The 17,617-nt window shown below is 47.4% G+C and overlaps 1 protein-coding gene across 1 annotated transcript in view; it reads right to left on the reverse strand.

The window, feature by feature from the left end:
* The window catches only part of PLLP (plasmolipin), a 30,082-nt gene extending 13,889 nt beyond the window's left edge, over positions 1–16,193 (reverse strand). The window contains exon 1 of the mRNA XM_086350799.1: positions 15,924–16,193. Within this exon, the coding sequence (XP_086206925.1) occupies positions 15,924–16,058 (135 nt within the window). The 5' untranslated portion in view covers positions 16,059–16,193. The remainder of the gene's footprint in view (positions 1–15,923) is intronic.
* Positions 16,194–17,617: the final 1,424 nt, after the last annotated feature.

Below are 17,617 nucleotides of genomic sequence, written 5' to 3' on the forward strand. Positions count from 1 at the left end.
CCCTACGTAGCCATCTTGATGCAGAACTGCTGTAACTGGTTCCTTAGCCTTCTTATGTATCTTCTGGATGATGAAGCCTTTTTTGAACCAGCACCAGGGTACATAAATATGTATAAATGACAAAAGACTCAAAAGGCATGGTCAAACATCTGATTACAGTGTACGATAAAGTTGGTTACGATAACCAGAATTACAAATGATCATATTTAACATAATATACCAAATAACCCTAGTTAAATATTTCTCTTTGAGATAACACAGGAGCCCTCTAAAACATCCCAAAGTTAGTTTTCAGTTAGATAAGATCATAAGTCACTAGGAGACTATACTTTTTCCCTAACCTAAAGGTTTTTTCCCTAAAGATCTCAAAAGCAAATACAAATCACTTACAGGCAAAGAAACTCATCTCAATCTGTTTGTCCAAAGAAGGATTTCAAGAATTCTTTGGAGGGAGAAATCAAATCCAGTCTTATTTTACTTTAGCCCATTCCTAACAAAATCCATTTACCCAACTAAATTTAATTCAGTCTTAGAAAATCCTGATCATGTGTAACCCTTTGCCTATATTAATCACACCAAAAAGCTTAAACCACTTTCAATTTTTCAATCTTTCACTTTTCAATCACCAGATATCAGTTTTGTCCTGAGTATTTTTCAGATAACATGAGAATGAAATGAATTCTGGCTGGATTATTTTGTATTTTGAGTATTTATATGAGTATTTAATTTCCTTTAAGTCAATTAGAGCTCTTTTGTGAATTAACTTTTGGCAATATTAGACATCCAGAACACACATATAGACACATATGAACACACAAACACAGAGACCTCATAGTTTCTATTTCAGAATTTTAGTCATGATCTTGAGAACCCAAAGCATTCTCCCAAAATAATTCCTAAATCTGGGAGAGGTTCATTATCATTTTGTATATATTGAGGTAATCCGAAAGGTGTGATTATCTTTTTAATCAAATTCTTTGTTACTCTTTCTGTCCATGTGGGAAAATTCTCTAGCCATTTAATGAATGTCTGCTGCTGCTGCTAAGTCGCTTCAGTCGAGTCCGACTGCGACCCCAGAGACGGCAGCCCACCAGGCTCCCCCGTCCCTGGGATTCTCCAGGCAAGAACACTGGAATGGGTTGCCATTTCCTTCTCCAATGCATCAAAGTGAAAAGTGAAAGGGAAGTCGCTCAGTCGTGTCCAACTCTTAGTGACCCAGTGGACTGCAGCCTACCAGGCTCCTCCATCCATGGGATTTTCCAGGCAAGAGTGCTGGAGTGGGGTGCCATTGCCTTCTCCGAGTGAATGTGTCTACCTTTACCAATAAATAATTTGTTTCCTCTGGACTTGGGCATCTGAGTAAAATCAATTTACCAGTTCTTCTTGGTGTTGAATGGGTCTAAATAATGGAGGAGGGGGTGGCATTTTTCTAGGATTATTTTGTAAACATGTGTCACATGATTTGGTAATCTGGGCCACCACCATTTTCATTCCTTTACCCACAAGCAATCTTTGTAGTAAATTCCAAAGAGCTTCACATTCATATCTTACTTCCCTGGTGGCTCAAACAGTAAAGCGTCTGCCTGCAATGCGGGAGACCCGGGTCTGATCCCTGGGTCCAGAAGATCCCCTGGAGAAGGAAATGGCAACCCATTCTAGTACTCTTGCCTGGAAAATTCCATGGACAGAGGAGCCTGGTAGGCTACAGTCCATGGGGTCACAAAGAGTCAGACACGACTGAGCAACTTCACGTTTCACTTCACTTTCACATCCATAGTGGGTAGTTTCATATAAAACCTTGATTACTTTCCATTGCTGAGCTTGCGGAATCACAGTATTTTCATCTAACACATACCATCCCCTTTGACTTATTAACCCCCTATTTTTAGCCCAATTTTTTCCTTTAGTATAGCAAGGTTGTGGCATTTCCTCTATCAAGCCTAGGACTTTCAAAACTGCCTGTGTTTTATTTGTTGGTATGTAAGCTAAGGTTTCCAATCCTTTGGGCTAAGACTGAGAAGGTTGCACCAGTATCTGTAAGAAATTCCACCAAGCCACATCAATGATCAGCCGAGGCTTGACATTAGTTATGTAGATGGTATCTTTAGGCAGAGCCATTTTTGGCCTTGGGTCCCATCGGTCTTCTGATTGCAAAACCATCAACGGTTGAGGGGCCTCTGCTGCCTGGTGTCTGGGGCGTTCCCTCTGCCAATGCCTGGCTACTTGCAAAGGACACATGGACCGCAGTGCTTCCTCCAGTGCCCCTTTTGTCCACAGAGGCTACACTGGCCTTGTAGGTGTACCATGGGCCTCGTGGTCCACCAGGACCAGATTGTCCAAGAGAGGGCAGCCTCCTAGTTGGTGGTCTTTGAGCAGACAAAGCCATTGCAATCATTTGGGTCTCTTGCATGTTTCTCTGGGTGCATTCAGTCTTTTCAACCATATCCCCATTATTGAAAACCAAATAAGCCAATTGGAACAAATCATTCATTAGAGTCTGAGGACCAGCAGTTGCTTTCTGAACTTTGTGCCTGATGTCTGGGGCAGACTGGGCTATGAAATGCATGCATCCTGTCCCTCAGAAGAGGAGGGATATACTCCTTAAAGCTTAGGTATCCTTCCTAAAAGCGTCCACTAATCTCCTTTGGAAGACTGCAGGTTTTTCATCCTATCCCTGTTGGACCTTTTTCACCTTTTCATAATTAACAGGTTTTACTGTAAGTTTCTTCATACTCTCTATTAAACAGTTAATCATATGGTCCATCTATCTATTATCAATAGAATTCAGCTGGTAATTCCATTGCAGATTTGCCTCAGGGAAGCATCATTCCCCACCCAGTGCACTGCATGGCCCTGTTGGCTTGGGCTGCCAGTTGGCCTGTATGGGCTCTGGCTGCCAGTATTATATCCTGCTTTTCCTTGGGGGTGCAGCAAGGGGATAGTAAAATCTAAGTCCCCCCAGGTGAGATCAAAAGATCTTACTAATGGGGTAAATTCTTTTGTAAAGAGTTCAGGATCCTCAGAAAAACTTCCCAACTTGTCCTCTGCCACACTTAGATCAGACATTGAGAAAGGTACATAGACACATATTGTTCCTCAATTTCCATCAGGAACTTCTCTTAGAGGCAAAACTGTAGGGGCATTCGTTGGTAACTTATATCATTGACAGTGCTAGCTGAAAAGGTCAGTTTTCATTCCAATCCCAAAGAAAGTCAATGCCAAAGAATGTTTAAACTACCGCACAATGGCACTCATCTCACATACTAGCAAAGTAATGCTCAAAATTCTCCAAGTGAGATTCAACAGTACGTGAACTGAGAACTTCCAGATGTTAAAGCTGGATTTAGAAAAGGCAGAGGAACCAGAGATCAAATTGCCAACATCTGTTGGATCATAGAAAAAGCAAGTGAATTCCAGAAAAACATCTACTTCTGCTTTATTGACTACGCCAAAGCCTTTGACTGTGTGGATCACAACAAACAAAAAACTGTTGAAAATTCTTCAAGAGATGGGATTACCAGACCACCTTACCTGCCTCCTGAGAAATCTGTATCCAGGCCAAGAAGCAACAGTTAGAACCAGACATAGAACAATGGGCTGGTTACAAATTGGAAAAGGAGTATGTCAAGGATGTATATTGTCACCCTGCTTATTTAACTTAAATACAGAGTCCATTATGCAAAATGCTGGAATGGATGAAGCACAAGCTGGAATCAAGATTGCCAGGAGAAATATCAATAACCTCAGATATGCAGATGATACCACCCTTATGGCAGAAAGCAAAGAGGAACTGAGGAGCCTTTTGATGAAAGTGAAAGAGGAGAGTGAAAAATCTGACCTGAAACTCAACATTCAAAAAAACGAAGATCATGGCATCTGGTCCCATCACTTCATGGCAAATAGATGGGGAAACAATGGAAACAGTGAGAGACTATTTTATTAGGCTCCAAAATCACTGCAGATGGTGATTGCAGCCACGAAACTAAAAGACTCTTGCTCCTTGGAAGAAAAGCTATGACAAACCTATAAAAAAATATCTATGACAGTCATATAAAAAAGCAGAGACATTACTTTGCCAACAAAGGTCTACTCAAAGCTATGATTTTTCCAGTAGTCATGTATGGATGTGAGAATTGGACCATAAAGAAGGCTGAGCACCAAAGAATTGTTGCTTTTGAACTGTGGTATTGGAGTAGACTCTTGAGAGTTCCTTGGACTGCAAGGAGATCCAACCAGTCTATCCTAAAGGAGATCAGTCCTGAATATTCATTGGAAGGACTGATGCTGAAGGTGAAACTCCAATACTTCGGACACCTGATGTGAATAACTGACTCCCTGGAAAAGACCCTGATGCTGGGAAAGATTGAAGGCAGGAGAAGCAGGGTTAGACAGAGGATGAGATGGTTGGATGGCATCACTGACTCAATGGACCTGAGTTTGAGTAGGCTCCAGGAATTGGTGATGGACATGGAAGTCTGGCGTGCTGCAGTCCAAGGGGTTGCAAAGAGTCAGACATGACTGAGCTACTGAACTGAACTTGGGTAACTCAGGGTACAAACAAGTTCCTGAATATGGGTGGGGCCTCTTTTCAGCCTTAGCTGTGTCTTCCCCTGAGGTAATGGTTCCTCCCAGTAGGCAAGGAGTAGCTCTGGCTCCTCCTTGCAGAGGATTTAACCTTTGGATGGCTCCATACGGTAGATCAGTTAAAATGTCTTCTGTCTCCTTACTATAATTATCCCTTTGAACTACATGCACCTTAAATTCCTTTTGGGTCTCACTGTATAAATACAGTGAGAAGGCAATGGCAACCCACTCCAGTACTCTTGCCTGGAAAATCCCATGGACAGAGGAGGCTGGTAGGCTGAAGTTCATGGGCTTGCGAAGAGTTGGACACGACTGAGCGACTTCAATTTCACTTTTCACTTTTCACTTTCATGCACTGGAGAAGGAAATGGAAACCCACTCCAGCATTCATGCCTGGAGAATCCCAAGGACGGCGGAGCTTGGTGGGCTGCCGACTATGGGGTCGCACAGAGTCAGACATGACTGAAGCGACTTAGCAGCAGCAGTATAAATACAAGGCCATGAAAATTTGAACATATGGAAGCTCACTCCATTTAAATTTCCTTCTACAATATAAATCTAGCTGCACTATAGTATCATAACTCAGAGATCCATTTAATGGCCGCTTTTCTTAGTTTCTGGCTCAGACAGTAAAGTGTCTGCCTACAATGTGGGAGAGCTGGGTTCAGTCCCTGGGTCAGGAAGATCTCCTGGAGAAGGAAATGGCACCCCACTCCTGTACTCTTGCCTGGAAAATCCCATGGACGGAGGAGCCTTTTAGGCGACAGTCCACGGGGTCGAAAAGAGTCGGACACGACTGAGCGACTTCACTTTCACTTTTTTCACTTTTCTTGGCTTCCTAGCTCATGTCGTGGCCAAACATGATTATATAGCCTAACAAGTTTCTTTGTTTTTAATCCCAGTAGTCTGAATCTTTCCCAATCCTGGACGATAAGACCCAGGAGGGTATTGGTTGGGACTGATGCCGCCTGACCCGTTACAGATCCAAATTGAGATAATGTCTCTAACTCCCATCCTATCCAAAATTTTACCCTTAAGTTAAAATCCACCACACAATTTGATCAAGATTTACACTTAGAATTTTAGATCCCATCCCTTCCAAGATAGTTTCCCAAATGGTTGTAGTGCCCAAAAGTCGTTGCAAAGAAATGGCACAAAGATGTCCTCAACGGTGTTGAGGATGAGCTGGAATTGGTCTAGTTATAAGTTGGGAATAAAGGGTCAGCACTTGTAAGGGTTATAGGGAGGAAGTGAAGTGAAGTGAAGTCGCTCAGTCGTGTCTGACTCTTTGCGACCCCATGGACTGTAGCCTACTATGGCCCTCTGTCCATCGGATTTTCCAGGCAAGAGTACTGGAGTGGGTTGTCATTTCCTTCTCCAGGGATCGAATCCAAGTCTCCTGCAGTGGCTGGCAGATTCTTTACCACTGCACCACCTGGTTAGATGATAGCCCTGGGGTAAAGTGGGGAGAGGTTGGGGTATACACAGCAAATAGAACAGAGTGGGCATGGGGGCAGTCAACTCTAACCAAAGGGCACAGAGATTGCTCATGGTGCTCTTTCCCATTCTATTTTATTCTGGACTGTTGATAATATATTATCTATTAAAGAAATTAAGAAAGGAAAGGATTAAAAAAGAAAGATACATGTAGTTCTCTGTGCAATGATACAGGACATCCCTAGGTGTATTGCCAGGAGGGAAAGACTGGAAGGGCACAGGTGGGGCGGAGCTACCTGTATTTTGTGTAAATAACCCACTGACTCACCCTGGAATGTCACACTCATAATGCCTCCAGCAAGGGCCAGGGATGGGGGTGTGGGCAGTGACCCAACCAGGATGAGAGATTATATATTCATTGATAACCCTTTGTATTCATTAATAGCCCTCTGGACTGCTGAAATGTTTTTGCTATATGTCTGTATATATTTTTAAAAGAATAAAAGCATTAAAAAAAAAAAAACTGGCCCATCAACATTTACACAGTGCTACATATAAAATGGATAACCAACAAGAACCTACTGTACAGCACTGTTATGCTATATAATGTTATGTGGCAGCCTGGATGGGAGGGGACTTTGGGGGAGAATGGATACATGTATACGTTTGGCTGGGTCCCTTCCCTGTTCACCTGAAACTATCACAACATTGCTAATTGGCTATACCCCAAACAAAATTAAAAGTTTTTAAAAAACAAAGAATAAAAAAAGTGAAGTGAAAGTCACTCAGTTGTGTCTGACGCTTGCAACTCCATACAGTCCATGGAATTCTCTAGGCCAGAATACTGGAGTGAGTAGCCTTTCCCTTCTCCAGGGGATCTTCCCAACCCAGGGATCGAACCCAGGTCTCCCACATTGCAGGCAGAGTCTTTACCAGCTAAGTCACAAGGGAAGCCCAAAATAAAAAACAAAACAAAACAAAAACCAGGCCCATCCATAGAAAAACGGCTAAATGAACTCGGGTCCAACCAGCAACATTCTGGAATAGCCTGAACGGTTAAGAAGGAGGGAGACAGCTCGAAGAGATGCAGGTGCAGCGGTTATAAGACAAGTAACTGAACAAAGGATACAGAATTAAGCCATCAGTGTTTTTTCAAATGCATGGGAAAAAGAAATAGAAACACCCCAGTACAGCAGTTCCTTTGGGGAGACAGGCAGGGGATCCAAGGATAATTTTAGTCTTATCTGTAATAGGTTTTTGCTTTTTAAGGAGAACGTGTCCATATATTGGTTATATAACTACAAATTGACTCCAAACATTTGAGAATCCCCCAACCACAAGTGGGGCATGTAGGCGGAGCTAACAATACAGGCACTGCTGTGCTCCCTACAGTGGAGCATGAAGGTGGGGAGCGTGCAGCATCAGGAATGCTGCCCTAGGGAGATGGAACCCACAAAATTCAATGCTAAGGAAAACCCTGTGAGTCCCCAACACTGAGATCCCAATATGGCCAACCTCTGCTCGCACCTCTCAGACCTCAACAACATTGTCTCACCAGGCTAAAGAGCTGACTTTCAGGTCCTGTCCTGCCTCCAACCTGGAGAGGAGCTGCCATGCCTTGTGGGGCTGGAGAGAGACCCAGGTTACCAAGAGGAAGGACTTTCTCACACTCCCAGGCGTGCAAGGATGCAGCAGGCATCCTTTAGAGAGACTGAGCTCCCTGTCCCTGGGAGCCTACAAGCTCTTGCTGAGGAGACACCTGGGGACCTTTGGGAGCAAGCGTAAGAGCCCTAGATTTCTATGACCCTGTGAATCCTAATAATTTCCCTTCATTCTCACACACACTGTGCTAAGCCCTCTGCAGGCATCAGCTTCCACCTTCCCCAAAATCTCACCATTACCATTTCACAGACAAGGAAACTGAGGCTTAGGGATATTAGGGAACTTGTCCAAGATCACAGAGCCAGGATTTGAAACCAAACTTCTCTGCTTCCACCAATCCTCTCACTACCGCCCATGGATCACTGTCATCAAGTGGCAAGTGAAGCTTCCAATGTGTTTGTTCAACTGCTAACTGGGAATTGTGTGTGTGTTCAGTCACTCAGTCATCATGTCCCATTCTTCGTGACCCTATGAACTGGAGCCCACCAGGCCCTTCTGTCCATGGGATTCTCTGGGCAAGAATATTGGAGAGGATTGCCATTTCCTCCTCCAGGGGTCTTTTCCGACCCAGGGATCAAACCCACGTCTCCTGCATCTCTGCATTGCAGGTGGATTCTTTACCGCTGAGCCACTGGGGAAGCCCCAAGGATAGGATAGAAGCTTCTAAACACAAATGGCCCTACTGTCACAGACCATTCATAGGGCTTCTCTGTCCCAAGCCTTCTGACTGCCCTTGTACTAGTTCCTCAACCTCTCTAAGTCTGTTCCTTCATCAGTAAACCCACGTGGGGCTTCCCAGGTGGCACCAGTGATAAAGACCCTGACTGCCAATGCGGGAGACATAAAAGACATGGGTTTGATTGCTGGGTCGGGAAGATCGCAGGAGGCAATCGTAACCCGCTCCAGTATTCTTGCCTGGAGAATGCCATAGACAGAGGAGCCTGGCGGGCTACAGTTCATAGGGTTACAAAAAGTTAGACACAGCTGAAGCAATTTAGCATACATGCATGCAAACCCAGGAGATCACCTTTCTCCCCGGGGCTGGGGGAAGATTAAAAAAAAAAAAAGAAGAAGAAAAAATGTGCACTTCACTTTATACTTATTCTATATAAGTCTCTGGGATCAGCCAAGTTAACCACAGCTTCCACAAAGTTCCTCCACCCACTAGCCACACAAAGATCTGCAGCATCAAAGCTTCCAGGTTTTTAAGACCAAGAGTTATCTCTAGACCAGGCATGCCTGCTTCCTTTTTTATTTTTCTTCCTTTTTAGATGCTATCTGTATAAATTCATGCTTCCCTTTTTTACCTAGGCTGCTAGGAAACTCAACAAAGAATCAACAGCCTTAAATTTGTGACGGAGTCTAGATTCTTCTCAGCTCTCTTTAAGTCAGCCCCTACCCCATCTCCACACACACACACTACCAACTTTAAAAAATATATTACTTTAACTCTTCTGTCATATGTGACTTAATATCATATCCCATTTCATATTATTTCTGAAGCTAGATGGGGTGGGGGAAGTGACAATCAGTGACCACTGAGGTTGGTTCTTCAGGACACATTTAATACTAAACAAAGAACACATCTCCTTCTCAAGAAGCTGGGGTCTTCCTACCCAGCCCCTCTTCCTCCTCCCACATCTGGAACCCTTCACCAGATCTTGGGAAACACAGATGTCTGATACCTTCCCATGTACTGCCTCCTCCAGGCAGCCCACCTGATCCCTCCATAGGAAGCTCATCCTTTGAGCACCTCCCTCAGAGACCAAGAGCTCCAGAGAGCAGGCACTGGACCTGGGGTCTCCATTGCTCCCACAACAGCACCACACCCAGTGTCCAGCTGGGGAGGAGCCCAGCTGAGTGTGATAACTAAGTGCAGATCAGAAAAGTCAGGCCACTGGGGCCTTTGATCCCAGCTCTAACACTCTATGAGCTCTTGGGCCAAGAACTGACCCCTGAGCCTCAGTTTCCTCACCTGTAAAGTGGAGGAATATACAAGAAAATGAAGCTCTTAGCAAAGAGCCTGGAGCCTAGCTGGCATCTGAGTGGTGGGAGCCACACTGGCTGCCCAGCAGACGTGGTGCCTGTTGAGTGGAGCCCCGTTTGTCTCAGACCCCATGGAACTGTCCACTGCCAGAGAAACAGTTCAGGAAGCAGCTTCTCCCACAAGCCAATTGGTGAAGTCACGAAAAGGTGCAGGTCTTCAGCACTCCAATAGGAGACTCTCATCCTCCCACTCTGGGCTCCAAAAACACTGCTGGGAGGGCAAAGGACGGCCATCCCACTCACAGCCAGTCCCTGGAGTCTAAGTGCCAAGCTCCCCCACAGCTCTCTGGGCCAGTCCTACATTCCATCGACACCTCTGTCTACATCTGTGTGTGATGGGAGCCAAATGCTGCTCAGGACTGGGCTGCTAAGCCCACTGCTGCTGCTGCTAAGTCGCTTCAGTCGTGTCCGACTCTGTGCGACCCCATAGACGGCAGCCCACCAGGCCCCGCCGTCCCTGGGATTCTCCAGGCAAGAACACTGGAGTGGGTTGCCATTTCCTCCTCCAATGCATGAAAGTGAAGAGTGAAAGTGAAGTCGCTCAGTCGTGTCCGACTCTTAGTGACCCCATGGACTGCAGCCTACCAGGCTCCTCCGTCCATGGGATTTTCCAGGCAAGAGTACTGGAGTGGGGTGCCAAGCCCACAGGGACCCCCAAATCAAGAGACACAAGCCTCCTCTAGCAGAAGCTACTTCAGTTCTTGCAGACACAGCAGGCCCCTCCTCCGCTGCTGCTGCTGCTAAGTTGCATCAGTTGTGTCCGACTCTGTGCGACCCCATAGACGGCAGCCCACCAGGCTCTCCCGTCCCTGGGATTCTCCAGGCAAGAACACTGGAGTGGGTTGCCATTTCCTTCTCCAATGCATGAAAGTGAAGAGTGAAAGTGAAGTTGCTCAGTCGTGTCTGACTCTTAGCGACCCCATGGACTCCAGCCCACCAGACAGGACCTGAGCATCACCCCCTTTTGCATCTGAACAATGAGACTTGGAATAAGGGGAACTAGGCCCTTCCTCTAGTTCCCCTTATTCCAAGTCTCATTGTTCAAATGCAAAAGGGGCTGATGCTCAGGTCCTGTCTACCAAGAGTGAACCCTGGGGGACCCACCCTATGGCCTCCTCATCCTCAGCCCAGCTTAGAGCCCCCTGCGGTTCCAACCCCCCTAAGAATGCAAACAGAAAACCATCATCACTTATCTCCCTCAGCTTCTGGCCACCCAGAAACAAGTGCTTCAACTCCGGTGTAGCAGAGCAAAATTTACCATCCAAAAACTCATCTTTCTGGCATATCAATTTTAAGCTGGTTATTTGCTAAGAAAAGCAGGCAAGGGAAAAGCTGAAAACCAAGGCTCCTTACTCTTTTGTAAGAAATACTTACATTTGTAAGGATGTCTCCCTCACAGTAGCAGGGAAAGGAGGTTGACCAAATCTCTAGAAACACATCTATGGAAAAAGCAACGACTTAAATCCGCACAACCTTACCCTTGTTTCTTGTGCTTTTCCCGGTCACATCCCATTACTGACCTCACATCCTCAACATCCTCTTTTTCTTTAGCTGAAGATGGGATTTAAGGGGAGGGCTTTGGCCATTTTTTTAGCTTCTCAGTTTTCCTGGGTCTCTCCCATGTGTACATAGCATTAAACCTTGTTTGATTTTTCTCATGTTCATCTCTTTCATGTCAGTTTAACTCTTAGACCAGCCAGAAGAACTCGATGGGTAGAGGACAACTTCTTCCCCTCCACCAGTTAAATCAACCTGCTGGCTACTCTCCCCACGTGTGTATGTGTGTTCAATCACTCAGTCATGTCCGACCATTTGTGACCCTATGGACTGTAGCCCACAGAGCTCCTCTGTCCATGGGATCTGCCGGGCAAGGATACAGAACTGGGTTGCCATTCCATTCTCCAGGAGATCTTCCTGACCCAGGGATTGAACCCGGGTCTCCAGCATTGCAGGCAGATTCTTTACCATCTGAGTCACCAGGGAAGCCTGCTCCCCACTTCTCTTCAGCTTCCCCAGCCCTAAGCCTTGGCCTGCATGGTCACCTGCCCTTTTAGAAGGCGACCTTTCCCTACTTCTGCCTCAGATATCAGTGAAGTGAAGTGAAAGTCGCTCAGTGGTGTCCAACTCTTTGCGAACCCATGGACTATACAGGCCAGAATACTGGAGTGGGTAGCCTTTCCCTTCTCCAGGGGATCTTTCCAACCCAGGGATCAAACCCAGCAGGTTCTTTACCAGCTAAGCTGCAAGGGAAGCCCAAAGGGCAATGTCAAAAGCCACCTTTCTTCCACAAGCCTTCCTGAACTCAGAACTGATTCTCCCTCTCCTCTGCGCTTCCACACCCTTGGGTCGGGGACTTCCTTCGTGCTTGGCAACTGCTCCCTTCACAAGCAGCCAGAAGCCTAGCACTCAGCATTGCTCCAGACAGGCCCTTCCTACCAGCAGATTTAAATTTGGGGGAACCTCTGCCCCTTCTCCTCCCTTCCCAGAGAATCTGCCAGACAACTCAGAGGAGTTTAAAATGCAGATTTCTGGGCTGTAGTGACTGAGATTCCAATTCTACACTTTTTCCTGGGGTGGGGACAAACACCTACAAGCCCCTCCAAGAAACCCTGAGGGTGAGGTTGGGGACAGGGCTCACAGGAAGAGATCTGAGGAATTCTGAAAGAGATAGCAATAAGGAGTTCATGATCTCAGCCACAGTCAGCTCCCAATCTTGTGGTCTTGTTTTTGCTGACAGTATAGGGCTTCTCCATCTTCAGGAAAACCACTAGACCATTCAGGTATGACCTAAATCAAAGTGGAAGTGACAAATAGATTCAAGGGAATAGGTCTGACAGAGTGCCTGAAGAACTATGGATGGAGGTTCGTGACATTGTACAGGAGGCAGTGATCAAGACCAACTCCAAGAAAAAGAAATGCAAAAAGGCAAAATGGTTGTCTGACGAGGGCTTCCAAATAGCTGAGAAAAGAAGAGAAGCTAAAGGCAAAGGAGAAAAGGAAAGCTATACCCATCTGAATGCAGAGTTCCAAAGAATACCAAGGACAGATAAGAAAGCCTTCCTCAGTGATCAATGAAAAGAAATAGAGGAAGACAATAGAATGGGAAAGACTAGAGATCTCAACAAGAAAATTAGAGCTACCAAGGGAAATTTTCATGCAAAGATGGGCACAATAAAAGACAGAAATGGTATGGACCTAACAGAAGCAGAAGATATTAAGAAGAGGTGGCAAGAATACACAGAAGAACTATACAAAAAAGATCTTCATGACCCAGATAACCATGTTGGTGTGATCACTCACCTAGAGCCAAACATCCTGGAGTCCAAAGTTAAGTGGGACTTAGGAAGCATCACTACAAAAAAGACTAGTGGAGGTAACAGAATTCCAGCTGAGACATTTCAAATCCTAAAAGATGATGTTAAAGTGCTGTACTCAATATGCCAGCAAATTTGGAAAACTCAGCAGTGGCCATAGTACTGGAAAAGGTCAGTTTGCACTCCAATCCCAAAGAAAGGCAATGCCAAAGAATGTTCAAACTACAGATCAATTGCACTCATCTCACACACTTGCACAGTAATGCTGAAAATTCTCCAAGCGAGGTTTCAACAGTATGTGAACCAAGAACTTCCAGATATTCAAGCTGGATTTAGAAAAGGCAGAGATCAAATTGCCAACATCCTCTGGATCATAGAAAACGCAAAAGAATTCCAGAAAAACATCTACTTCTGCTTTACTGACAACGCCAAAGCCTTTGCGTGGATCACAACAAACTGGAAAATTCTTCAAGAGATGGGAATACCAGACCACCTAGCCTGCCTCTTGAGAAATCCGTATCTCGGTCAAGAAGCAACAGTTAGAACCGGACATGGGACAGCAGACTGGTTCCAAATTGGGAAAGGAGTACGTCAAGGCTGTATATTGTCATCCTGCTCATTTAACGTCTATGCAGAGTACATCATGCTAAATGCCAGCTGAATGAAGCACAAGCTGGAATCAAGATTGCTGGGAGAAATATCAAGAACCTCAGATATGCAGATGACACCACCCTTATGGCAGAAAGCGAAGAAGAACTAAAGAGCCTCTTGATGAAAGTGAAAGAGGAGAGTGAAAAATTTGGCTTAAAATATTCACATTAAAGAAAAAAAAAACTCAACATTTTATAAAACAAAGATCATGGCATCTGGTCCCATCACTTCATGGCAAATAGATGGGGAAACAGTGGAAACAATGACAGACTTTATTTTTGGGGGCTCCAAAATCACTGCAGATGGTGACTGCAGCCATGCAACTAAAAGACTCTTGCTCCTTAGAAGAAAAGCAATGACCAACCTAGACAGCTTATTAAAAAGCAGAGACATTATTTTGCTGACAAAGGTCCATCTAGTCAACAGTATGGTTTTTCCTGTAGTCATGTATGGATGTGAGAGTTGGACCATAAAGAAATCTGAGCGCCCAAGAATTGATGCTTTTGAATTGTGGTGTTGGAGAAGTCTCTTGAGAGTCCCTTGGACTGCAAGGAGATCAAACCAGTCAATCCTAAAGGAAATCAGTCCTGAATATTTATTGGAAAGACTGATGCTGAAGCTGAAACTCCAATACTTTGGCCACCTGATGCGAACGACTGACTCATTTGAAAAGACCTTGATGCTGGGAGAGATTGAAGGAAGGAGGAGAAGGGGATGACAGAGGATGAGATGGTTGGATGACATCCAACCATCCAACTAGATAGACGTGAGTTTGAGCTGGCTCAGGGAGTTGATGATGGACAGGGAAGCCTGGGTGCTTCAGTCCATGGGGTCGCAAAGAGTTGGACACGACAGAGTGACTGAACTGAACTGAAAGAGATAGCACTGGTCCAGGAGGAAGTGTGATCACCTGGGTAAAGAGGGAAGCTTGATCTGGGCCCCTGCCTTCTGTGCTGACCCCTGGCATTCTTGCTAGGACCGAGCAGTGGGACAGCAGAAGGTGCCCTAACGGAAGATGGATCTTGACCCGCCTCCATCTTCTCGCTGCTGCTGCTGCTGCTAAGTCACTACAGTCGTGTCCGACTCTGTGCGACCCCATAGACAGAAGCCCACCAGGCTCCCCCCGTCCTTGGGATTCTCCAGGCAAGAAAACTGGAGTGGGTTGCCATTTCCTTCTCCAATGCAGGAAGAGAAAAGTGAAAGGGAAGTCGCTCAGTCGTGTCCGACCCTAGCGACCCCATGGACTGCAGCCTACCAGGCTCTTCCGTCCATGGGATTTTCCAGGCAAGAGTACTGGAGTGGGGTGCCATTGCCTTCTCCGATCTTCCCGCTAGTCCCCTGAAAACGCAACAAGCCCCTCCCACAGGGCAGCCACCCAGCTCCCAGACTGGCACCAGAGGGTACTGCGGGGCGGGGCGGGGGTGGGCGGGAAGCTAACACCTCCAAGCCTGAAACTGCTGCCGAAAGGGGTGTGCCCATCGATCCGCCTCGGCAGGGGTCTACAGAGGGTATTGGATACAGGATTCCTGCCTCTGCCTTCCCACCAAACCCTCCCCCAACGCTGGGCGTGGTATCTTGGCCCTCAGGGGCCAAACCGGCCGGAAAGCGGCAGGTTACTCAGTGAAAGCTAGATGGGTCGGACTCCCTCACAGGGGCCCGTAGGGCCCGCTGAAGGGTCTGTGTTGCCCCCGGATGTGCCCGCTCGATTAGACGAAGAGTGTTCTGGGGTGCAGCCACCGGGAGCAGCTCGGAGCTCGGCAGAGGATCAGCTGAGATCAGACTTTGCCTCAGGCTGGCGGTGCTGGAGGGCTAAGGGCATAGTCCTGGCAAAGGGAGAGCCAGAGTCCGGGAGAAACAGTCGCGCGCAGTGATTGTGGCGTTTGTGAGCGCTTCTGTGGATGACCTCTTGGTGACCAGCGGGGACGGAATGATGGGGCGCTGGTGATGGGCACTCTGACATTGGTACATCTTGCGTGTGCTCTAAGAGACGGCAACTAGGGCGTCTCGCGGTGAGAGGGTACCAAGGAGATCCTGGGAGCGTCCGTCCTACAAGCGCCCCCCGAGGAAGGCAAGGCGCACTGGGGCGTGTGTGAGCCTAGGTTGGGGGTGTGCGGGGAGCAAAGAAAAAAGGCAGCTCCGGAGTCCCCGACCCCTCCAGGCCCGGCCGGGACCCCCCTACACCACTACCCTAACCCGGTCCCGGGGCCCAGGCCCCGCGAGCGCGCTCACCAACTGCAGGAGCATGAGCGCACCGAGGCTGGAGCGCACGAACCCCAAGTCCGGGCTCAGCGTCGACACCACGGCGCCGCCTCCCTGCGCCGGGCTGCTGGTCCTCGTGTTCACTTTGGACGGGAACTCTGCCATGGCGCCTCCGCTCGCCTCCCGAGGTTGCTCCGGCCGTCGTCGCCGCCCCTCCCGCGGCAGGTGCCGGCTTCTGCGCGGCTCCTCCCCGGGGGGCTCCCGCTGGCGCTGCGGCTCCCCGAGCTACGCGCGGCGTCTGGGCGGGGAGCCGCGAGCCGCCAGGTGCTACAGGAATCCCGGCCCGGCCCTCGTCACGAGACCCGCCCCGTTAACCCTTCGCTCACCGCCGGCCAGTCCAGCTCCGACCCGCACACGAAGTCGCCAATTCTTTACAGACGCGGAAAGTGAGGCCGCGGTCAATGAGATGGCTCCACCAGAACCAGCCTGGACATCCGCACCTGTCTCTCCCCGGAAAGCCGGCTGCTGGCAATTTCCCCCACATTCGGGGCGGCTTTGATCGCTCTGCGGCCTCCTCGCCGTTGGCTTCCGAGCCTCAGGATAAACTGGCGGAGGCTTGCAAAGCTACCCACATCCCTCCTGGATGTCTCTCTAGCGCTGTGTGCTCTTGGGCGAGCTCCTGCACTTCTCTGAAGTCTCCCCGTAAAGCAGGATCGTCATCGCTGTGTCGAGACTCCCGAAGAGTCCCAGATGACCGAGCATCCATGAGGGGAGGGTCTGGATGAAATGTGGGAGTGCGTGGAAGGAGATGCTTTTATGACTCAATTGATGTGGTCTTCTTTTCTGAACTGATGGAGCGGTAACTTAGAAGATCGTTGAGCCTCAGTATCCTCGTCTGTAATACAGGGAGAGGAATGAATCTCACTTCACAGAGCCTCCGGCAGAATGAATGAAATATTGCACGGAAAGTTTTTTGCCATTAGGTGTGGGGCGGGGAGGTTGTCAGAAAGCGGGAGATGATGTTGAAGTTACAGTTTCTTTGCTCCACTTGCGCCCTGAAACTCACTTGCGCGCGCGCAAACACACACACACACACACACACACACACCCCTCAGGCTATAGAGACCAGCACAGACAATTGTTTCGTTTATTCATCACCAGAGATTGTTGAGACCTTACTATATTGTCAGACCCTATCCCAGGCCATGTGAATACACAAGCAAAAAAACACACGAGGGCTTCTATGATCCCACTTCCTACTGGAGGTGACAAGTATAAACTGGAGAGAAAAAATAACTTCAGATAGTGACAAGTGCTATAACTAAAAACAACAACAACCAGGAATTCGTTGGCGGTCCAGTGGTTAGGACTCAGGGCTCTCACAGATGGGATGGGTTCTATCCCTGGTCAGGGAAATCAGATATCACGGGGTGTGGCCCATAAAGAAATACATAAGTAAAACAGGAGTGTGACAGAGATGACCACGAGGTAAATTTTAGACAGAGTAGTCAAAGATGACCTCTCGGAGATTTCCCTGGTGGTCCAGTGGCTCAGACTCCATGCTCCCAGTGCAGGGGGCATGAGTTTGATTTCTGGTCAAGGAACTAGATCCCGCAACTACAGATTCCACAGGCCACAAGGAAAATAGGATATCCCACCTGCTGCAGTGAAGACCTGGTGCACCCAAATGAATAAGCAGATATTTTAAAAAACAAAAAGAAATC

This window comes from Bos grunniens, chromosome 18, assembly GCF_055505025.1.
Source record: "Bos grunniens cultivar Pamir isolate PY7600 chromosome 18, Bosgru_T2T1.0, whole genome shotgun sequence".
Classification (NCBI taxonomy): domain Eukaryota; kingdom Metazoa; phylum Chordata; class Mammalia; order Artiodactyla; family Bovidae; genus Bos; species Bos grunniens.